This window comes from Hyla sarda, chromosome 3 (assembly GCF_029499605.1).
Source record: "Hyla sarda isolate aHylSar1 chromosome 3, aHylSar1.hap1, whole genome shotgun sequence".
NCBI classification, from domain to species: domain Eukaryota; kingdom Metazoa; phylum Chordata; class Amphibia; order Anura; family Hylidae; genus Hyla; species Hyla sarda.
The window spans coordinates 116,437,973-116,463,258 of NC_079191.1; the positions used below are offsets into that span (position 1 = coordinate 116,437,973).

At 39.8% G+C, this 25,286-nt stretch overlaps 1 protein-coding gene across 3 annotated transcripts in view; it reads left to right on the top strand.

Moving 5' to 3' along the window:
* SERPINE2 (serpin family E member 2) overlaps nt 1–25,286 on the top strand; it is a 125,977-nt gene that overhangs the window by 99,294 nt on the left and 1,397 nt on the right. For all 3 annotated transcript variants that reach the window (XM_056564899.1, XM_056564898.1, XM_056564896.1), the window contains exons 2-8: nt 2,705–2,978; nt 4,734–4,961; nt 10,911–11,108; nt 14,613–14,808; nt 15,023–15,123; nt 17,692–17,778; nt 21,965–22,048. In XM_056564899.1, the coding sequence (XP_056420874.1) occupies nt 2,723–2,978; nt 4,734–4,961; nt 10,911–11,108; nt 14,613–14,808; nt 15,023–15,123; nt 17,692–17,778; nt 21,965–22,048 (1,150 nt within the window). In that variant the 5' untranslated portion in view covers nt 2,705–2,722. The remainder of the gene's footprint in view (nt 1–2,704; nt 2,979–4,733; nt 4,962–10,910; nt 11,109–14,612; nt 14,809–15,022; nt 15,124–17,691; nt 17,779–21,964; nt 22,049–25,286) is intronic.

Consider the following 25,286-nt stretch of genomic DNA (forward strand, 5'->3'; position numbering starts at 1 on the left):
TTGGGAAGTTAAGAAAAATAAAAATGCCCTAAAGCTACCACAATACCTGTTCTGTGTCCCCTGTAGTTATTCATGTGATTTTTGCCAGCTTCTGTTACCCCTGTTGTCTCTTGAATATTCTTTTTTTCTTACAACTTACAAGTCTTACGACTACAACTCCCATGGCTCTGTGTAATGGCTGCCAGACAACTGCTTTTGCTATTTGTGTGCATGCTGTGGTGTTGTACATGTCTTTTCTTTCAAACTATCCTTCCCTCAGCAATAAATCATGATATTCCCTGAATGGCAGCAGTCAGTGATGAGAGCTAAGGAAAAGAGCAGAAATATGTGCTAGGGAGATGGCAAGAGCCTCACACAGAGAGGGGAGGTGTGGCTGTGAAGCCAGAAATCATGTGGTGTTTGTCTTCCTCTCAGTGAGGGGTTTGCAGAAAGACTAGCCGGATCAAATTATGACGTCTTTCTCACTCCCTGCATGTAAGTGACAGCTGCAAGAGAGAAACTGCTCTAATTAGCTAATGGATGATATTTGGACAAATACATTGGTTGATGAGAGGGAAAGATGGGCTATGGGTTTAGTTTCCTGTAGTACTCCTTTAACTGTTATAAATAACCTTAGGGGTAATGGACATTAGTTCTATCTGCATCCGCCACAGTTTGTTTTATTATCTCTCTATGTTGGTACACATCCTGTGATGCTCCCCTGCAAATTGCCTTGTATCTGCTTTTTTACCTATCTATAGCCTGGATAAGTTGCCCTTTTAGGATTCTTTTCCATCGGTCTATCTCAAGTCTCCCACAAAAAGAGCAACTCCTCTACAGAGGAGGGTTCTCGTACAAGTCCATACAAACTCCATGATGTCAGTATGTTCTAATAAGACCGATGGACAAGACAACCCATTTAATTTTTTTCCAAAATTCTAAACTTTAAAGTTGGTTGACAAGTATAATGGCATGAAGGACTTGTAGTTAAAAGGGTACTCCAGAGGAATAAAAAAAATCAGCTGGTGCCAAAAAGTTACAGATTTGTAAATTACTTCTATTTAAAAATCTTAATCCTCCCAGAATGTATTAGCTGCTGTATGCTCGAGAGGAAGTTGTGTCGTTTTTTTCTTTCTGACACAGTGCTCTCTGCTGACACCTCTGTCCAGAGCAGAAGCAAATCCCCATAGCAAACCTATCCTGCTCTGGACAGTTCCGGAGACAGACAGAGGTGTCAGCAGAGAGCAATGTTATAAGACAGAAAATAACTATAAAACTTTCTCTGTAGTATACAGCGGCTGATATGTACTGGAAGGATTAAGATTTTTAAATAGAAGTAATTTACAAATCTAAAGTGTATGAAAAGAATGGAGGACGGCACTCGCCCAAGATGGTAGCTTCAAAACGATTCTTTATTGCAAAAACACAGTGGCAGCGTCAGACAGGTGAATAGACAGGAACGCCGAGGGCCTCAGCGTGCAGGTAACAGCTGTGTCGTACTTCATCAGACCATACAGAGTACGGAAGTACGACACAGCTGTTACCTGCACCCTGAGGCCCTCGGCGTTCTGGTCTATTCACATGTCTGACACCGCCACCGTGTTTTTGCAATAAAGAATTGTTTTGAAGCTACCATCTTGGGTGAGTGCTGTCCTCCATTGTTTTCATACACTTTGGATTTGTCTGCTGTCTTTGGACTGAGCACCACAGAGATTTGGACTTTTGCTTCTATTATTCATCTGTTGCTGACTACTTGCCGTATACACAGCAGTCCCGGATTCTGTAAACAGATTTGTAAATTATAAAAAAAAATATAGGTAACCTTTTGGCACCAGTTGTTTCGAAAAAAATTGGATGGATAGATAAGACATGCAATGTAGACGTTCAATCCTTGACAACAGATTATAGGTCGTCATTTTGTCAGAATTGACCTGAGCTTTTGGATTACATAGCTGAGAAGCAATTGATAAAATATTAAAAGGAAGCGGTCATCACTTTCATTTTGCCTGAACCACAAATAATTAGGGATATCCCTGGTGGCTTCTCTCAGCCACATCAGTCCTGATTGGTAGATCTCGCCCTGTTTTTGGGTATATGGAGATCAATCGAGGTCGGCAGGACAGGTAGAAGCCACTGTGGACCATTCCAGTGACTTGTAGTTCAGACATAAAAGAATGTGGTGATAGGCTTTCTTTACATTGACATTAAACAACATAATTTATATGGCTAAACATAGTCATGATACTGTTGTGTAGATTGAAGCTGGACTACAGCTCTGACTGATCACCCAGTGTTGTGTACTTTTCATGCCTTGGCTGTATACGTTAATAATCAAAGCTTTTGACTTTGTTCCCAGACTTTGGCTCCCCAGACATTTTAGCTGATTAAAAGTTCTAGTTCAATTTTCTTTCTAGGCTTCTCTCCTCCCTATTTCCTGAACTGGCATAGTACCAGATTCAGTGTTACAGATTTGTTCTACTTTGAGGGTGGGAAAAATACAGAATTTCAACATTTTTAATTTTCTTTTCCTTTTGAAATACTGTAAGTCAATGATGCCAAAGGGAAAAAAAATTCCAATTCCAATTGCAAAGTGCATTAAAATGTGTTTATTATTCATAAAATATGTGCTATATTACCCACAGATCATCCTGTAGAAGCTATTGTATTTTACATTGACATGGATGGTCCATGCTAACTACGATATGTGTTTTATCTGCATTTCCAGGCTGACCGTTTTAGAATCATGAAGAATCTCTTCTTTGCTTTATTTCCGGTGGTTTACCTGACCTCTGTACAATCGCAGATCAACCCCTTATCTCTTGAGGAGCTGGGTTCAGACATTGGAATCCAGGTGTTTAACCAAGTAGTAAAGAGCAAACCTCATGACAATGTGGTCATTTCCCCCCATGGAGTGGCATCAGTACTTGGCATGCTTCAACTGGGTGCAGATGGCAAGACGAAAAAACAGCTGACAACAGTAATGCGTTATAAAGTGAACGGTCTGTTCTTATTTTGTCTGTTTACCATTATTTGTGTTGTGGTAAAATGTTTATCATTGTTTACTAGGTAAAAAAAAATGCAGAAAACAATGTGTGTGACATTTTCTAACCATTTGCTACTTGTCATGGGTATAATTATAAGGGTTGCAGAGGTAGCAGTCACGCTGGGACCTAGTGCCAGGTTTTGGGGGGGGGGGGGTGATAAGGCTCCTCTACAACATAAGACACTATTATTATACATATTAGACATCAGGCCCTGTTACAGATTTTGCATTGAATAAAACAGCTGACTGGACAGCAGCTAAAGCAACCATACATTGCCCTGAGTGTCTTTTGCACAGATATTATTTTTTTATGATCCTGTGCATAAAACATTTGGCGTTACATGCCATGTACAGCAGTGTGCATACTTTGGTGCCTGTCCTATTCAGAATAGACGGGAGAGTTATAGAATCACTATAACATTTTGTAATTGGGTGGCTGATTCCCTAATATTCTGCTTAGATTTGGGCTTCCATAGACACCGCTTTTTAAATCATTAGAAGCAGAAAATAGAATTGGGGTGGTGCCTTTAAAGATGGCTAGAGTAGTAGGGTAAGGAGTCATTGTGCCTTGTCAATGCAGAATAGTATGCTGGGTGACCTGCCTTTGGTGCATCTTTGGAGAGGTTTTTGTTCTTATTGAGGAGATCCAGCTAGTGTGGAGCTAGAAGTTTTACAAGAAATGTTCCATGTGTATGCAAATAAGCAAACCTCCAGAGGAAGAAAATTCTCTCTAGTTCTACGTATATGTAACAAATCTGTATTCTAGCTCATTGGAATCTGTAAAAATTCTGTATTAATATTAAAGCTAATTCTTTTAGATGTGCCAGATTTATCAGTGTATCGGGCAGATGGATAAATCTGGCATATCTGAAGACTGCCTAGTCTAAGTTTATATACCAACTTTAAGTTGACTAACTTTAAACCAGAATTGGGCACCAAAGTTTCGGTGCCTTTTTTGTTGTTGTTGCAATATTCAGGTTATGCCCTGTGCAGGAGACATGCCCTTTTTGTCGAATAAGGTAGAAAACTGTCTAAAAGTCATAAAAAATGTGGCACTAAAAATGTAGGACAAGGTTGTGTTTTTTTTTTTTTAAACACAAATTACACCAGAATCTGGGGCTCTGTTTTAGTTTATACCCTCCTGTGATACATCTGTATCTCTACAGATAATAAAGCTATATGGGTGGGGTGCTGAAGTGTGTTCTGAGGGTGATATTACACATGTAGGGCTCCAAACAGTTAGTACCGCTTTTTACATTAATGGCATATTGCTAGGTTCTGCCATCAATGTCTAGCTTGTGGGGTCCAAGCACTATGACACAATTTGCAAGGATGCAATAGTAATCATGTGCAGAAAGCCCCATAAGTCTATGGTAATTGTAGGCTTGGCTGAGCTTGGCAATTGTTTAGCGTCTGCATGGTTATAATATATAGTCGATGACCTATCATGGAGTCTTTAAAGGGGTTATCCAGGAATAGAAAAAACAGAACTAATTTCTTCCCGAAAAATGGAACCACACCTGTCCTTGGTGTGTGTGTGTGTGTGTGTGTGTGTGTGTGTGTGTGTGTGGCATTTACAACTTTGCTCCATTCACTACAATGGTACTGAGCTGCAATGCCACACAGAACCTGGGGACCGGTGTGGAGCGTTGTTCTTTTAGGCATTAACACCTTTTTAGAACCATATGTTTATTTTTATTTAATTTTATAGTTGTTGGGAAAATACTGAAAAGAATCAACAAGGCAATAGTGGCGAAGAAGAATAAAGATATTGTGAGCACAGCCAATGCAGTGTTTGCCAACGGCGGATTCAAGATGGAGGAACCCTTTGTCAGCAAAAATAAAGAGGTCTTTCACAGCCAAGTGAGAAGTGTTGACTTCCAGGACAGGAACACAGCTTCCTCTATGATCAACCAGTGGGTAAAGAACGAGACAAAGGGTAAGCAGCTCACAGATGTGCTACACTTACTAATGTGAGCCTGTACAGAATATTTAAGAGGCTCTTGTATACTGAGTCTATTAATGGGTTATGGGGACTTGCTTTAAACTTGCCTATAGATGCAATCTTCAAATAATACAACTGTATAAAATGTATTAGAAAATGTTTATTTTCTGATGCAGACACTGGATTAAAAAATATACAAATAGTTATAAATCCTCTATTTAAAAATGACAAATCTAGTTCTGTCGGAATAGTGTGCTGGGCTGGTTAACACTTTCTGCTAGATCTCTAGCTCCATGAAAGTGCTGAATATCACAAAGCAGGTGTTTTTATATTTTTATACTTTACATTTATATAAAACACAAACACAGTGGCCCTGATTTACTAAGAGTGGAGTTTTCTTTGTGGGTTTTAAGTCCCTACAATTTTTTTTTCCATTGTATTTATTAAGGTTTCCCTACATTTTGCACTTTTCCCTACAATTTCTTTTTTTTTATTTATTTATTACACATTCTCTGATCTGTCGGGTTTTCCTCAGCTCAAATCCACCACATTTTATGTGGAAACCTCAGTAAATATGTTGGGTTTTTGTGAAAATGTTTTGTGAACACTCCCCCTTTCCCCAACGGCCATGCCCCTTTTTTTCTAAGTAAAATGTAGTTGTTTTTTTTTTTTTTCTTCATTTCTGGCACAAATTCTGGTGCAGATTCTAGTGCAATGCACCCGAATCTGGTGCACAGCCCGACAAGACATTGTCGGGTTTGCAATAGTAAATCAGGGCGAGTACCGTATTTTTCGTCCTATAGGACGCACCGACGTATAAGACGCACCCAATTTTTAGGGGCAAAATCTAAAAAAAATAAAGATTTTGAACCCAATAGTGGTCTTCAACCTGCGGACCTCCAGATGTTGCAAAACTAGAACTCCCAGCATGCCCGGACAGCCGTTGGCTGTCCGGGCATGCTGGGAGTTCTAGTTTTGCAACATCTGGCGGTCTGCAGATTGAAGACCACTGCAGGAGATGGTAATACTCACGTGTCCCCGCCGCTCCGGACCAGTCACCGCTGCCCTGGATGTTGCTCCATCCCAGTTGCTCTGGAACGTCTCTGCTGCCGGCCGGGTATCCTCGCTCTCCGTCGCCGCCATCGCGTCGTTACGCACGCCGACGCACGTACGCGACGACGTGATGACGAGGAAGGAGAGCGCCGGCCATACAGGGGATCCCTGAATGGAGAAGACACCGAGGAGGCAGGTAAGGTCCCCCCCCCCCCCCGGTGTCCTGTAAGCTTCGGGACCGCCGCGGTGAAATCGTTAGTGTTACTTTCCCTTCAGACGCAGCGGTCAGCTTTGATCGCCGCGTCTGAAGGGTTAATACAGGGCATCACCGCGATCGGTAATGTCCTGTATTAGCCGCGGGTCCCGGCCGTTGATGGCCGCAGGGACCGCCGCGATAGGGGTGTATTCGCCGTATAAGACGCACCGACTTTATCCCCCCCAGTTTTGGGGAAGAAAAAGTGCGTCTTATACGGCGAAAAATACGGTATCTGTATTCAGTTGGGTTCAAAACATTTGGGCAGTAACACAAGCAATGCATATGTGACTGAAGTATTATAGACTTTTCATCTTTAGTTCAAGGAGTTTAACAAAATAATTCAATGAACGGTTTAAGATCCAAATTGAGGAGCAAGTCCAACTGCAAAAGGCAATTCTTTTATTGTGCGAACCAGCAGAAGTAGAATAAATAGTAACCAAATTACCAGACCAGAAAATAAACATTTTTATATTTTTATTGCACAGGCAAAAATGTGTTTGGAGGGGGGAACGCCTCTCTTCGCCAGATTTATTGAAGGACATGATGAAGAGGGATATTATCCCCTTGAAACAAATTTTTGTTTATTTTTGCATGTGTAATAAAATAGTTATACTATTTTCTGGTCCCCAAATTTAGTTACCAGTTATACTACTTTTGTGAGAACAGTAAGAGCATTGCCTTTTGCAGCTGGCAGCGCCCCAGGTGTGTATGTAAAGTAAATGTATGTATTATTATTATTTATTTATTTTTTTTTTGGGCGAGGCTACAAGAAAGTCTTTTAAAACGGTTTGTAAAACAGGCTCTTTTGGAATATTTAAATCTCCAAAAAAGGTCCTAATTTATATATATGAAAATGTTTTTGAAATGTAAACAGCTCAGAAGTCCTGTGCACAGTATTTAAACATACCTGTCATTTGCAAAAACCTTTTATATAATGTAAATAACATTTATGTATATTTATAAGAAACATTGGTTACAAATGTGTATATTTTTGGGTAAAAATGCTGTCTTCTCCCTGCAGCTGTTGCCTGTGTGTCTCTGTGCAAGAAGAAATACAAGAAGTGTGAGTGGGACAAGTAGGGCTCTGTGCAGGCTCCTAGCTTGTCAATCATCCTGCTGTTTGAGGGCAGAGTATGTCACAGAGCCTTAGTGAGCAGAGCCCCGTTTTTTTTTACCCAAAATATGTTTATCTAAATTATATATAAAAGCATTTATGCTCGGCATCACAGATCTCACTTTTCATTTCCTGTAGTCGCCGCCGAAAAGTAAGATCCATGATGGCGCGCAGAGAAGGCGGCAGAGGATGTCACTCATCAGCTTCACTGACCGCAGCCCACAAGACCCCCCCCCCCCCACCTGACCTGCCAAAGTGCAGACAGGTAAGGAAAGGGGAAGAGTGGTCTTCAACCTGCGGACCTCCAGATGTTGCAAAACTACAACTCCCAGCATGCCCGGACAGCAGTTGGCTGCCCGGCATGCTGGGAGTTGTAGTTTTGCAACATCTGGAGGTCCGCAGGTTGAAGACCACTGGGAGGATGAGGGGGGGGGTGATGAGACAGGGGGGGGATAAGGGGGAAATGATGGGGTCATGATGAGTCAGGGGGGAATGATGGGGGGCATGATGAGACAGGGTGGGGGGAAATGATGAGACGGGGAAATAAGGGGGGGGGGAAGAAATGATAGGGGACATGATGAGACAGGGTGGGGAGATGAGACGGGGAAATGATGAGGGGGGAATGATGGGGGGACATGATGAGACAGGGGGGATGATGGAGGGACATGATGAGACAGGGGGAAATGATGAGGGGGGGAATGATGGGGACATGATGAGACAGGGGGAATGATGGAGGGACATGATGAGACTGGGAAATGATGAGGGGGGGGATGATGGGGGCATGATGAGACAGGGTGGGGACATGATGAGGGGGGAATGATGGGGACATGATGAGACAGGGGGAAATGATGAGGGGGGAATGATGGGGGACATGATGAGACAGGGTGAGGGATGATGACAGGGGGAAATGATGGTGGGGGGAGGCACTAAATGCTTAATGTCTGTATGGCTAGTGGTGGTCTATGACAGGGGGAAATTATGAGACATGGGGAGTGGCGATGAGAGGGGTAAATCTGGCACAGGGACTGATAAAAGGGAAGGAGTGAAGTGGCACTGGAGGGGACGGGACCAAACAGGTGCAGAAGAAAACGAAGTTGGGGGATGATGTGGCATTTAGTCAGTCATTTATTTAAAATTTTATTTTTTTTACTTAAATTTCCCTGTTAAAATGGGGGGTGCGTGTTATACGCAGATAAATATGGTATTTAAGTATAAAAAGAGCCAAAACATTGTACACATGCACCCTTAATAATTAAGGGCTACTTTTAACCCCTTTACACAGCAATCTTTTTAACTTTTTCTCTCTAACCCCTTCCCACCTCAACAATAAACTTTTTTTTATATATTTTTTTTTTTCTCCCCCCCACCCTCTAGGCACCATGTCAATTTAGTTTTTTGCATTGACAGGGCTGTTTAGGGCCTAAAGGCTTACTGCCCTTCATTTTACCATATAACAAAATATCTGAAAATACACACATAAACAGTCTGGAAGAGCAGATGTAAAAATAAATAAATAAATACGGTTTAAGTAAATTATTTTGAGTTTACAGATGAGAGATCTGATGCATCCTGATCTCAACATCTATGGAATCTGGTACAGTGTGCCATAAAACCTTGAAAGAGATTCAGTCCTGTTTTCATTGTCTCAAAGATTGTCATGAATTGACATTCCTAACCTTTCTGTCCTCTTTTCTTTTTTTTTGTGATTTTAAAATTCCTTATATACTGGGCTACAAAAATGTTCAGCCAAAGGTAGCTATGTTTTTCTGTCCTTTTTATTGTCTGACTAAAAAGGATGAGGTCCCATCGCCAATGTTCAGCTTCTTTAACAGAGAGTCCCACAACTGGACATTTAGTGCAGCGACTCAGATGGACCACATTAGATGTAGAACATGCGAGTGTCCCAGGAATCAAAGCTTGTGCAGAGAAGTGGTGCAGTTGCCTATAGCAATCAATGAGATTCCAGCTTACATTTTTCAGAGGCATATTTAACAATGAAAGAAGCGATCTGATTGGTTGCTATGGGCACCTGCACCACTCTTCCACTGCACAGGTTTTGCTAGATCTCCCCCATAGTCCTGTTGTGTTAGGTATACGAATCCTGTCTGTTATTGTTATATGGGAGCAGGTTTTGCAGGCCCTTACATTGCCAGGATAGGTTCTTTGTTTGAGGAATATTATAATAAACTGTCCCCTGATACCAGATTTGGGGCTTGTCTTTAATACAACAGAATAGGGTTTTCTCAAGTATTTCTCTACGGAAGGGCTGTAGGTCACCACCAATGGTATACAATTGCTTTCTTTGTCCTTGTATGAAAAGAATTATCTTCTGGTTATCCTGGTGGCTCTAAGGATTTGAAAGGGGTGATAGCCCTGATTCAGGAATGTCCATTTGAGATGTTGCGTTTATCTCTATCTGTTGAGATGGAACCGATACGATTGTCTGATGACTTTACTGTAGACAGGATTTTTTTTTTTTAACATGTTTTGTGTGGAAGCTGTCCTATCTGAGGTATGTGGATCAATAGTTTATATATTTTTTTTTTTTTTTTTATTTTTTTTTTTTAAAGACAGCCTTCTGTATTGTGTTATAAATTCTTTAAGTGGTGTACAGATAGTGGATTTCTCTAATAGTCAAATGAAATGAAATTAATGAAATGTATTTAACCTCTCATGGAATTCTATAATTCTTGTTAAGAGTTGGTCCAGATGATTAAAATACCATCTATGAAGTGGAAGTAGGCCAAGAAATTGAAGGAGAAGGCCCCACCTCTCTGATTATTCGGACATATCCTGGTCAGGTTATAAAATCATTTTTATGGAGAATTAAATTGTAGCCTGCATTAATGTAGATATGGCTGGATTACACTTGTTAAGCTGCACACAGTGTATTAGGGCTTAAGTCTATATTCTGGGGTGGGTGCACTTTAAACAACTGACATCATACTAATCTCCAATCCCAGCTACAGATGGTTGTTACCTGCTACAGAAAGCATCTAGCACCTGCTGGTTATGGAGGGTCATTCAATCTCTCCTTTCAACTTTATTACTAATCATGCCATAGTCTGCCCTACCACTTCATTGATAGTCGGTTCTAATGACTACCAGTGCCCTGTTTTGCAGCCCTGACAATGCCTTTAATGGTCTGCACATGACTAAACCACGTCACCATAATTGGATCTTCTACTGCCCTGGCTATTTTTTTGCATGACTTTGTCAGGTGCATGCATTGTGCATCCAGACAACATACAGGCCATGTGTCTGAGCTGTATATACCTATTGGCTTCAGGAAGGGCAGTGTAACTGGATCCGCCCTCTTTATTGGTATTACAAGCATGGGATCACATGATCGACACTGAATGTGGGGAAAAAACTCTATTATTTGGTTTTGATTCATATTCATTGTGTCAAAGCAATCTAGACTATAAAAATGGCTGTCCAAATATTTTAGAGATCAACAAAAGGTAAGAATTTGAGGTACAATGACCATTCAGATTCATCTCTTCCCATCTTTTTTTAGGTATGATCGACAACCTAATATCTCCAGAGTTGTTAGATAGCTCGATGACCAGATTGGTTGTAGTTAATGCCCTGTACTTCAAGGGTCTGTGGAAATCTCGATTCCAACCAGAAAATACTAAAAAGCGGACCTTCCATGGTCCTGATGGAAAGGCTTATCAAGTTCCAATGCTGGCCCAACTTTCTTTGTTCCGTAGTGGTAAGTATTGAAATTTTCGCTTTGCATGAAAAAAATTATGGAGCATTCACCCGGTAAGCTGGCTGCAGCAGAATGTCTTGCATCACGTCTGATCGGTGAGAGAAGGGAGGCGGAAGATGGAAGCGAGGGAGGTAGATGGAAGCGGGGGAAGCAGAATTAGGTGCTTCGTCAGGCCCCAGGGCCTCCCTGCGCTCTCTCCGATTGGACGTGATCTGAGACATTCTACTGCAGCCAGTTTACCGGGTGAGTGCGCCATTCATTCTTCATGTGAAGCTATTGTTTGTCTATTGTCCTATGCGAGCAGCATCTCCAGCAACACCTGTTCACACTCCAAGCATACTCCCTCCAGCACGTTTAAAAGGAAAGCGAGTGTGGAAGATATGATTACAGTGCCGGTTTCTGTCTTCTATGGTGATCATATACAGTCATGGCCGTAAATGTTAGCACCCCAGAAATTTGTCAAGAAAATTAACACATGTTTTGATATACACATGTTTATTCTTTGTGTGTATTGGAACTAAACCAAAAAAGGAGGAAAAAAGCTAATTGGACATAATGTCGCACCAAACACCCTAATAGTTGGCTGCACACACAACTGAAATCAGTTGCTTCCTATAACCATCAATAAGCTTCTTGCACCTCTCAGCCGGAATGTTGGACCACTCTTCCTTTGCAAACTGCTCAAGGTCTCTCTAATTGAAAGGGCACCTTTTCCCAACAGCAATTTTAAAATCACTCCACAGGTGTTCAATGGGATTTAGATCTGGACTCATTGCTGGCCACTTCAGAACTCTCCAGCGCTTTGTTGCCATCCACTTCTGAGTGCTTTTGATGTAAGTTTGGGGTCATTGTTCTGCTGGAAGACCCAAGATCTCACACTGGGCTGTACAGTGCGACCCAAAATCCGTTGGTAATCCTCTGATTTCATGATGCCTTGCACACGTTCAAGGCACCCAGTGCCAGAGGCAACAAAACAACCCTAAAACATAATTGAACCTCCACCATATTTCACTGTAGAAAAAAAGAGAAGGAAAAAGATCAGCTCACCACAATAAAGTTCATGTCTGGACACCGTAGCATATATGCCGGAAGCACAGATGAAGGAGCCGCCTCTCCTCGTGGTAATGGAGAAAACAAAGGGTAGGATCCAGCTCCCAGGGAAAAAAAAATATTTCACTTTAGGTACTGTATTCTTTTCTTTGTAAGCCTCATTCCGTTTTCGGTAAACAGTAGAATGATGTGCTTTACCAAAAAGCTCTATCTTCGTCTCATCTGTCCACAATAATCTTTCCCAGAAGGATTTTGGCTTACTCAAGTTCATTTTGGCAAAATGTAGGCTTGCTTTTTTTTTTTTGTCTCTGTGTCAGCAGTCGGGTCCTCCTGGGTCTCCTGCCATAGGGTTTAATTTCATTTAAATGTCGACAGCTTGCGCCAAAACACTGATGCTCCCTGAGCCTGCAGGACAGCTTGCATAGCTTTGGAACTTGTTTGGAGCTGCTTATCCACCATCCAGACTATCCTGCGTTGACACCTTTCATAATTTTTTCTCTTCCATCCACGCCCAGTGAGATTAGCCACAGTGCCATGGGTGGCAAACTTCTTGATAATGTTGCGCACTGTGGACAAAGGCAAATCCAGATCTCTGGAGATAGACTTGTAACCTTGAAATTGTTCTCAAGTCATTAGACAGTTCCCTTCTACTCTTTCTGTTGTCCATGCTTAGTGTGGCACACACAGACATACAATGGAAAGACTAAATGAACTTCTTCTTTTTATCTGCTTTCAGATGTGATTTTTATATTGTCCACACCTGTTACTTGCCCCAGGTAAGTTTAAAGGAGCATCACATTCTTGAAACAATCTTATTTTTCTACAATTTTGAAAGGGTGCCAATAAACTTGTCCAGCCCATTTTTGAAGTTTGGTGTGATAGTATGTCCAATTTGCTTTTTTTTCCACCTTTTTTTTGGTTTAGGGACTAAAGGGAATAAACATGTGTATAGCAAAACATGTGTTACTGCAATCCTTTTCTGTGAGAAATACTTAATTTTCTCGAAAAATTTCAGTGGTGCCAACATTTACGGCCATAACCGTATATTGAAGTGTTTGTTTTATTTTAATAACTTCTATTTAAACGTAAATTGGAAATGAGGAAGAGGATATTGTCTCCTGTGATGCACATAACATTTTTTCTCAGAAGGATATAAATTGGGCAACAAAATGAGCTAGAAGTTATGGAAAAAGTTAGGGAAGTAACTGTGATAGCTTATTGTGTGGTGCAAAGTACTGTAGTGTTGCCCCATTTAAGTAAATGGGACAACTCTGCAGGGTCTTTCACCACCTTTTTTAAAAGTATAGTGACTGTAGGTACAAGCAGCGGTAAACACTGAAGGTGATGCTAAATTTCTACTAGGGGTGAATAAATAGGATTAATCTGATTACCCCAAAGAACCAAGAACGATAGGGAGGAATAAAGGATTGTCCACAGCTGGAATTGTAATAAACTTGAAATAACTTTACTGCAGATTTTATGCAGGATGAATAACAGTCATTTACAAGAGGACCGGGACTTGGGCTCCTCACAGGTTGGCTGGGACTTTATCGTTAATAAGCTTTGATGTTTGCTGTACGCTCTTCCACTGACTTTAGAGTCATGTTTAGGTTCAGTAGTCACGTAGGATTGGTAGGATGGAGTTGGATTAACTCATGGTTTAGAATGCGGCTGAAGTGGAAGGCTTCAGGCCTAGCTTGTCTTGTAGCTGATAACAGATGTGCTTAGTCTGGTAGTCCTGAACTAAGAGAACGATTATTGGATGCAGCGCCCTTATATACAGAAGGGGCAGGATCAAAGCTTATTGGTCCCCAAACCTGTCATCACATGACTCAAAGGTCCTTAAACCAAGCATAATACAATTCTCTATAAATCACGTGACCAAAGGTCCTGTACATAAATTACACTATAATAAAATATATTAAATATATACATTTTTAAACAACACTATGAGGCGACTAGGGGTTAACCCACCAGGAAAGCCTTACCAGCATGGAGGAACTTTGACTGTGGGGACTTACAACAAAGGTACGGGACAAAGTCCAGTACCGGGACACCTCAAATACACATTTTTTAACCATAGAACTGAAAAATATGTGGCCCCTCTTCTCACAATGTCAATAGCTTGGTACAGTTTAGAGATGAGCGAAGTTAGAGTAATGTGATTCATCACGAACTTCTCGGCTTGGCAGTGGCTGACTTTAGCCTGCATAAATTAGTTCAGCTTTCAGGTGCTCCAGTGGGCTGGAGACTCTCTCCTAGGACTGTATCCACCTTTTCCAGCCCACCGGAGCACTTGAAAGCTAAACTAATTTATGCAGGATAAGTCAGCAACTGCCGAGCCGAGAAATTAATGACGAATCGAATCACTTTAGCTTCGCTCATCTCTAGTACAGTTCTTTGAATTTTTACTACTTTTACGTATATATAATCTTGTGATTTGTTAAAATACAGGATCGGCGAGTACCCCCAGTGGCCTATGGTACAATGTAATAGAGCTGCCTTACCATGGAGGGAGTGTGAGCATGTTAGTAGCACTTCCAACAGATGAAAGCACACCATTGTCCGCGATCATGCCTCACATCAGTACAAAAACCCTGCAAAGCTGGATGACTATGACTCCTAAGAGAGTACAACTGATTTTGCCTAAGTAAGTTATTGTTCCTAATACTCACCTAAAGCATCTTTGGAGCCACTAATTGTAGTTGACCAGGAAAACTGTTCTTGGTACTAGGAGTCTGTGGAGGTGACTATGGTTAGTGGACAGTAAAGTTTTCCATTTAGCAACCATAACCATGTACCACATTACTCCGACTACTATACTGCATGTAATAGTTGGCTTTTTCATTTCATATTCTTTCTAGATTCACTGTGGAGGCTGATGCTGATCTTAAGGAACCTCTTAGAAACCTTGGTATCACTGATATGTTCGACTCCCATAAGGCTAATTTCACAAAGATTACTAGTAAGTAAGAGCCTCATATACTCGTGATTCTAGTCCATGCCACTGTTTTAACCCCTTAGCAATCAGAATATTTTGGGCCTTAATGACCAAGCGATGTTTTGTTTTATTTAGTTTGTTAAATTTGTATTTTGTTCCAAGTATCTACACTTATTTAGCTTTCATTTTATTGGGGGAAGAATTTAAAAAGAGAAATCAGTTTTTTTGGGACTACAAATGTATAGTGATTTACAAGAAAAAACAAAACAAACTTTGAAATCTGTACGACTGGACCTCAAGGTGATTTTACTGATGCATAGGATCTCTGGGAGAATCTAATTTCATGTACATTGGCGCCATCTGATGTCAATCAATGGAATTAGTCGGTAGCAAGTAGAGGTGTCTGTGACCCTGTTGAGACTGAAACAAGTCTGAAAGAGATCACATGAGTCCTCTGTGCACTTCTGATTGGCCAAGAGGGCTCAGGCTTTCTTATTTGCTTTTAAAGTGGTCTTGTCAGCAGGAAAATGGGTGTGAATATGCACATGGCTGGATTGAGCTTTCTCATCATGAATTTGGCCAAACATTTTTGTAATAAATATATATACATGCAAATTAGCTCACCACACCACCTACACAGTGTGTCCTGCAAAACAGCTCAGGCTCCATCTAAGAATTCTGAGAACTGATTGGGATTTATGCCAAGCCAAAACTCTCTCCAGAAGGAAAGAGGACCCATCTGCAGACAGCTGTTTCGGGGTATTTGCCCCTTGTCAGTACAGAGCAGGGTGATCTGGCTTGGTTGAGGTGAGAGGCCTCTGACTAGTTAAACGGGATCAGTACTTTCCTAGTTTCTGAACCTATGTGTGTGTGTGTGTGTGTGTGTGTATGTGTATATATATGTGTGTGTTTGTGTGTGTATATGTATATATATAATGTGTGTATGTATATATATATATATATATATATTTGATAGAGTTAGGAGGGCACTGCTTTTACTTTCCATTTATTATGTGCCCGCGTGGTGGAATAACTAAAGCGGTGTCAGTGGCCATAGCTGCCAATGTTACTGTTCCCTGCCATGGTGCTAAGTGATATGAAATACTAGTACAATATTGTAATTGTTGAAGAGAAAAATCCCTTGCACTCACCGGTGTAGTGGACTTCAGTGTTCCGGATTATCCGTTGTGCCGAGAGATGTGTGGATGAGGGTGCTCAAGGTAACAGCCGTATTTGCGCACGGCTGTGCGCGAATACGGCTGTTGGCCTCTGAGCACCCTCATCCACACGTCTCCCGGCACAATGGATAATCCGGAACAATGAAGTCCACTAGACCGGTGAGCGAAAGTGATTTTTCTCTTCAACAATTCATAGATTTAGATATTTAGATGTATAGATGTAGATTTTTGGGATTTTCTTTTTAGTCCTTTCCGGCACTGAGAGATAAGAATTTAATAAAATGGGGTTCAAAAGCCTAGGGGCACTCCCCAGCACAGTAAGAGCCCAAATCCAGCCCATCTTTATCTAGTTGCTGAATTGGTTAAGTAGATGCAAGCAGGTACAGAGGTGATAAATAGGAGGACATGGTCTGGACTTGCAGGGGTTTTTACAGTGCTGGGAACACCCCACAGTTTTTGAGCCTTAAGTGCATATTAACAAAAAAAGTTTTTATTTCGTTTTGAAAAGAAAAGGTATGACTGGGATCCTGATGACTAAACCTATCTAGCCATGGGTTTATTTCCATCCACGCTTTTCTGCTGAGCTACATTGTAGTAAAGTCATGAGCTGATGTTTGAATGTGTGATCTATCTGGTACTGAAATTACTGTATTTGTTTCAATGGCAGATCTTTTGTTGCCATCTAGTGGACAGAAGTAAATAATTGTTTTACTCACCATTTTTAGCTGAGGATTGCAAGCATGTAAATTAATAAGTGTTTTCAGCATTTCTGTAGTGCTCGCTTGCTTAAAGGGTACCTCTCATCAAATAAACTTTTGATATATTTTAGATTAATGAATGTTGAATAACTTTCCAATAGCATGTTAATGAAAAATATGCTTCTTTCTATTGTATTTTTCCCAATCAGTCCTGTCAGCAAGCATTTCTGACTCATGCTGGAGTCCTAAACACTCAGAGCTGCCAGCCTGCTTTGTTCACAGCCAAACAGGCTGTGAACAAAGCAGGCTGGCAGCTCTGAGTGTTCTCCTTTTGTGAACAAAGCAGACTGGCAGCTCGTAGTGTTTAGGACTCCAGCATGAGTCTGAAATGCTTGCTGCCAGGACTGGTAGGGAGACCCCTAGTGGTCATTTCTTCAAAGTGGAAAATTTAAATAGAAAGAAGCATGTTTTTTAATAACATGTAATTGTAAAGTTATTCTGAATACATTAATCTATAATATATCAAGTTTTTTTTTTTTATGAGGTACCCTTTAAGTATAGGATAGGAACCAGTAAATGATAGCTTAAAACTGTTGTATACTGGATTCTGGATATTATATAAAGTTCCGAATACATTACAGTTTGTAATGCACTATAATGGATATAGAAGACTGTCGCCACTTGTCTTAATTCACTCTGTATCTTTACATTAATAGGGTCAGAGCAAATGCATGTTTCCCATATGCTACAGAAAGCTAAAATAGAAGTGAAAGAGGATGGTACCAAGGCCTCAGCAGCCACAGGTAAGAAATGCAATGGTGGCGAGCTCAGCCTTCCATGTTATACTATCAGGATTTGTCAATTCAGACGTATGCTGAGCATTATCAGTCCAGTATTGATATTGGATTATTCATGTCATATAATGTTTGGCAGTGGTTGAGTTCTGCCATATAGGATGCATGCTTTAAAGGACAAGTATCATGTAAAAAAATAAAACTTATCTCCTATCCAAAGATCGTGGGGGGTCTGAGCGCGGGGCCTTCATGATCTCCTGTTTAGAGCCCCAGCTCTCCTATACAGAGGCGCGTCATGAACGGCTCTCCCATAGTTATATGTAGGGGGCGTGGCAGCCCCATCTTCGGGGGAGGAACGTGATGAGCTGCTGTATAGGAGAGCCAGGGCTCTAAACAGGAGATTGTGGGGGACCCCAGCGCTCGGACCCCCAACAATCTAAAACTCATCCCCTATCTTTCACATAGGGGATACGTGTTTTTTTAATTTATTTATTTTTACGTGATACTTCTCCTTTTAACCCTGAGTCCATATGACTCTGTATGTCATGGTATTGTGCCATTCTGTAAAGGTATTTCCCCTAGAAGCAATGCTGTCCCGCACTCTTATAGCTTTCCTGCATGTGCCATTTACTAGCTAGATATTTTCTATAGCTATACAGCTTTTCCATGAAACGCAATATATATGTATACGTGTGTGTGTATATAATGTATTATACATTTATTTATATATACAGCACAGACAAAGTTTGGACACACCTTCTCATTCAGTTTTCTTTATTTTCATGACTATGAAAATTTGTAGATTCACACTGAAGGGATCAAAACTATGAATTAACACATGTGGAATTATATACGTAACAAAAAAGTGTGAAAATATGTCATATTCTAAATTCTAGCCACCTTTTGCTTTGGTTACTGCTTTGCACACTCATTCTCTTGATGAGCTTCAAGAGGTAGTCACCTGAAATGGTCTTCCAACAGCCTTGAAGGAGTTCCCAGAGATGCTTAGCACTTGTTGGCCCCTTTTGCCTTCACTCTGCGGTCCAGCTCACCCCAAACCATCTCGATTGTGTTCAGGTCTGGTGGCTGTGGAGGCCAGGTCATCTGGCGCAGCACCCCATCACTCTCCTTCTTGGTCAAATAGCCCTTACACAGCCTGGAGGTGTTTGGGGTCATTGTCCTGTAGAAAAATAAATGATGGTCCAACGAAACGCAAACAGGATGGAATAACATGCCGCTGCAAGATGCTGTGGTAGCCATGCTGGTTCAGTATGCCTTCAATTTTGAATAAATCCCCAACAGTGTTACCAGCAAAGCACCTCCACACCATCACACCTCCTCCTCCACACCAGCACACCTGTGAAGTGAAAACCATTTCAGGTGACTACCTCGTGAAGCCTAACAAGAGAATGCCAAGAGTGTGAAAAGCAGTAATCAAATAAAAGGTGGCTACTTTTGAAGGACCTTTGTTTCACACTTTTTTGTTATGTATGTAATTTCACATGTGTTAATTCATAGTTTTGATGCCTTCAATGTGAATCTACAATTTTCATAGTCATGAAAATAAAGAAAACTCTGAATGAGAAGGTGTGTCCAAACTTTTGGTCTGTAATAAATATATATATATAAATATAATATTATATTTTATATATATATATATATATATATATTATATTTTATATATATATATATATATATATATATTATATTTTATATATATATATATATATATATATATATATATATATATATATTTTATATATTTTATATATAATATATTTTATATATAATATATTTTATATATATATATATAATATATTTTATATATATATATATAATATATTTTATATATATATATAATATATTTTATATATATAATATATTTTATATATATATATATAATATATTTTATATATATATATATATATATATATATATATATATATATATATATATATAATATATTTTATATATATATATATATATATATATATATATATATATATAATATATTTTATATATATATATATATATATATATATATATATATAATATATTTTATATATATATATATATATATATATATATATATATATATATAATATATTTTATATATATAATATATTTTATATATATATATATATAATATATTTTATATATATATATATATAATATATTTTATATATATATATATATAATATATTTTATATATATATATTTTATATTTATATTTTATATATATATATATATATATATATATATATATATATATATATATATATATATATATATATATATTTTATATACCGTATATACTCGAGTATAAGCAGAGTTTTTCAGCACGATTTTTCGTGCTGAAAACACCCCCCTCGGCTTATACTCGAGTGAACTCCCCCACCCGCAGTGGTCTTCAACCTGCGGACTTCCAGAGGTTTCAAAACTACATCTCCCAGCAAGCCCGGGCAGCCATCGGCTGTCCGGGCTTGCTGGGAGTTGTAGTTTTGAAACCTCCGGAGGTCCGCAGGTTGAAGACCACTGAGGGCAAATGATGAGAAGAGGATGATGAAGGGGGGGGGGTGTGGGGATGATGAAGGGGGGATGTGGGATGATTACAAGGGGATGATGAAGGGGGGATGTGTGGGATGATGACAAGGGGATGATGAAGGGGGGGATGTGTGGGATGATAAGGGGATGATGAAGGGGGGATGTGTGGGATGATGACAGGCGGGGATGATGAGGATGTTGATGACAGGGGGGGATGAGGTATTTCCCACCCTAGGCTTATACTCGAGTCAATAACTTTTCCTGGGATTTTGGGTTGAAATTAGGGGTCTCGGCTTATACTCGGGTCGGCTTATACTCGAGTATATACGGTATGTATATATATGTATATATATGTATAATATATATTGCTTAAAAACTCCTCAGCATGCAGTTAGGTCTCTGATTAATCACTAGATCTTGCCACGAGGGGCATAAATGTGCTTCCCCTGCTGCCCTAAAAAAACTCAGAGAGGCTACTTTTTGGTAGTTTACAATGGTGAGAGATCATTTACTGCTAGAAATGCCTCTATGATGCACCTGAAGACATTTTGCCCAGTTGACAAACTTTAAGTGGGGAATCCTCTTTGAGAGAAGCAGGATGGTCATTTAGATAAATCACACGGTGAATAGGCTCAGTATGTCCCAGACAGACCACCAGTAGAGAGGAATGTTTGATCTGCCTACAAGCACAATACAATTCCCAGAGTTTTAATGGCTACCATAATACACTCCCCCATGCACAGCAAGGGTTTTCCAGGATTGTTTTCACCAGATTGCAACTCTTGCTTGACTTGCCTGGTCAAAAAATGTATCGCCAATGAAGCATTTATATCGAGCCCGTTTCAGCAGTCTGTGATCTTTATGTAAATTAATGCCATATGAAACCTGTATTTCTCAATATTGATGAGCGCCATATTCGTTAACTTTTTTCCATGCAAAATGCGCATGCGAGATTATATCTTTCAACTAATTACTTTCCTATTGGTTGCTAGGAATGTTGCTAACCTCTGACAACTGGATCAGTGTCCTCTTGAAGTGCCGATATTTGTGAATATTCGCCTTCTTTGGACCACAAGCTGGAAGCAGGGAGGGATGATCACTTTTTATTTACACAGAACACATGATTGTGATGTGTACTGTGAGAAAAAAAAATATTCGTCATAATGAATATAATTAGCTATATTCTAAATATTTATGAAAACGCCAAGTGCCGATATTCGCGATAAAAATTTGCTATTCAAATATTCATGCTCAACACTATTTCTCAATGCCCAAACATATCTTTTCTTGTATCCAGGCTAGTGGTGGCCCGGCAGGGTACTAAAGCTTCCTTTTTCAATTTTACAGTTTTTCCCAATAAATGTATCCATACAGCTTTCACAGTGGATTCATCCTTGATTTGTGGTAAAGACTTTGTGCATATGAGGTTACACTGCTCTTGAGTGGTTAAGATGGTGCCTCCTTACTATTCCAGAGCATTTTTTCCCAGGCAGCTATGTACCATCCAAGTGCTGATATCTGCTTGGCCTTTTGGTAAAGCCAGTCCTCCTCTTTAATTTAATATTATTATTATTACATTTTTAAATAAACGCTTATGGTGTGCGCACAAATTGCAGAAGAGATGGAAAATAATGCAACTTTTAATTTTCAGCTGCAATTTTAATAGCAAGATCCTCTCCTCCCTGGTTTATAGTGGACAGACCATTCATGTTTTTAATTAGACATAACCCAACAGGTAAGCTTTACTTTGTTCACATACATTATATTTTCTGCAATGTTTTGGTAAAAAAAAATAAAATAAAAATAAAAAAAATATATATATATATAAATATATTATATTAAATATATATATTAAACATTAAACCGCAGGAGGGACAAAGATCCTCCAGTGATGATTTATCCTCCTTCACTATAGACAGGGATGTGCACCGACATTTTGGAGGGCAAGGGCTCAAGTATAAAAGAGGCTATGCTCTGCAGAAAGTGGGAGTGAGGTCACAGGGGAGTGGTGCAGTGGCCCAGGGACACAATGGACCTCTGAAAAGGCCTCCTTGACATTTCTAGCCCCCATAAAAGTGGGTGTTTTTGTAAAATAAAGTCAAGAACAGCTTTTGTGAAGGTATGCCGTGTGTATGTATACGTGCGTGCGCGCGCGCGCTTTGGCTGTGTAGCCGGTTTTATCTGCAAGAAAACGTGATAGATGCACAATAATACACTGTATTATAGAGGAGATTTATCAAAACCTGGGCAGGGGAAGAGTGGTGCAGTCGGACGGTGAGGAGGCAGGTAAGGGCCCTCCCGCCGTCCTCTCAGCTGATCAGGACATCACAGTTTGAAGTACCGGGACACAAGGGGGTACCTGTATGCCCTTGGTCCCCAATATGTTAATTATTGTCGTGCAGTAATAACTCAATTATGAATTATGGTCATAAAAATATTATGAAAAATTTAAAATTTATGAAAATTATCACCTAGTGAATTGTAGGCAAAGCCAATCAATACAATTCACATCTGAGTCTATTTCCTCAGATATAAACAAGTTCTTTTTATGACAAGATAACATTAATGCCCATGGATGTAGTTTTGCAATATACAATAATACACAGGTATGAAAGTATGCAGCTTTATTCGTTATAAGGTTATAAACCTAAATGAGTAACAAACACAATGATATACGCAAATAAATATCAGATATATTAGTAAACATTACAAGCTTGTTAATTGACTATATATCGTAGAACAATACATGTGAGTAGTAAGTAACTTGTTACAATAAAACAAAAGCTACTAGGTCAGGAATATCATATAAGAAAAAGGTTACATATCACTGTGTTCAGAGGAAACCTTATGATATCAAGATTGGCAATATCTAATCATAGATATATCAATATGGAATGCTAAATACACTCCCCGCCCCTTCTAACCAGCTACATATCACATGACTCTATGAATGTGCAAATCCATCTAAGGATATAAACATGGAAGAACTTTTAATATACTTCCACCCCATTCTGGATTATTTTCTATACATGATCTTGGTAAGACATTAAGACAAATAGCAGCAAAGTTTTATGATCTCTTTACTATATTTTAGGAGGAATAACTTGAAACAGGTTTCCTGTGTGGGAAATATACTTAGAATTCCTACTCGCCAAACTAGGTGTTATTTTAATATATATAAGCAATTATTTAATGCGTTGATAGATTGAGTCTTGATTCTTCTGCAGGTAGAATGAAGTCTCACAATATCCTAAAACTATAATCTCAATATGGAGATAATTCATTTATTTAATTTATTCACCAATCTATATGGTATAATTCCATTCACATTATCCAAATTGGTCTTAATTAAATGGAATAGCATTTTTGTGTCTCTTACAAAGTCTATGTAAGAACCTCGCTTCGGCTCTTAGGAGCACTCAACGATCCATCTCATCGTCATCGATAGCCATTGGTCTGATACCGTGTGATCAGTTCGGCTTGCTGGGATCTCACATGGCTTTTCCACCTTCTTGGACTGCTTTCCTTTGTGTGGGGGAGAGTTCTGTCTTTCTTTTTCCCTTGTCTCTCTCTTCCTTCGTGTCTTTGTGTGTTCTCTACAGTCCCTAACATCTGGTTTAACAGAATTTTTAATTAGACACACCCTCCTAAATTGGAATTCTCCAATGAATGCAGGTTGGGTGTGTACATATGGTAATGACTGACATCACTACAATACCCAGAATGCATTAAGCATATCACCCATAATGCCTTTCCTGTCGGTGTAATGTCAACTACTCATATGCAAGGGGGTGCTATTATATAGGCAATTAGCATCATTACCATTAAGGGTTAACTGTCAATAACTGCTCTTAAACCCACATTCCACACTTGAAGTATGGAGCACTATATTATAAATTCAGGCATTATTTTTTACATATACAAGTAATTAAAACCTGGGTTTTCATAAACATCTTGGGGCCTACCTAGACATCCAAATTTATTGGAGAGATTAGAATACCATGGAGATCTCTTTCACATAGACATGTGAATCTCTGTGTCTGGACAAATGGGTAATGGTTAGTCAGAATAAAATTCACAAGACTGGCTAACTAGCCCTCTTATCTGTCTCATCTAAACAGCCATAAATATCTAAGGAGACGGCACAGACTGGAGTTTCTGGCCAGGAAAGGCTAAGGGCAGGGCTTCTCTCTGCCTTCTCTGCTCTTGTCTCCTCCATGTGGAGAGGAGCAGAGAAATAGCAGATAATGACAGAGCAAGTGGAGCCCCCTTCCTGCAGGAAGGGAACAGCACCCTGCATTAAACGCAAATACAAATCCACAACAACAGATCCTTTTACTGCACCTGTCACCCTAAGTCTGCAGCTCCTTTTTTGAGGTCACTACAGTGGCAGGGGCTCAAGCACTGCTTTGCTCTTATGTGTACACATCCCTGACTAAAGAGTACACACAGGAGGATAAATTGTCACTGAGAAAATGAGCTTAAAGGGGTTATCCAGGAATCGGAAAACAGACCTATTTTCTTTAAAAGACCACTCCCTGTCTGTCTCCAGGTTGGGCGTGGTATTACAACTTGGCTCCATTCACTTTAATGGAACTGAGCTGCAGATCCACACCCAATCTGGAGACAGGCAAGAAGAGGTCTTTGAAAGGAATTATCTAAGTTTTTCGATTCCTGGATAACCCCTTTGAGACCTAATTTTGAATATGGTTCGCTCATGTTTGGTCTATACATTGGGAGTATTCTCTGATGTAATTTGTATTATTCCTCTGTCATGTGCCGCTCTATAGCCATTGGTTACAGTCGGGCCTGTCTCTACAGGACAGGCAAACCAAGCAATTGCTTGGGGCCCCGAGCCGGCCTGGGGCCCCGAGCAGAACCGGTGCTTGCCCATCCTGTAGCGATGGTGCAAATCCCCCATCACTATTAAGGACATCCCTGTGTCCCGAAAGATGTTTTCGGGACACAGGGAT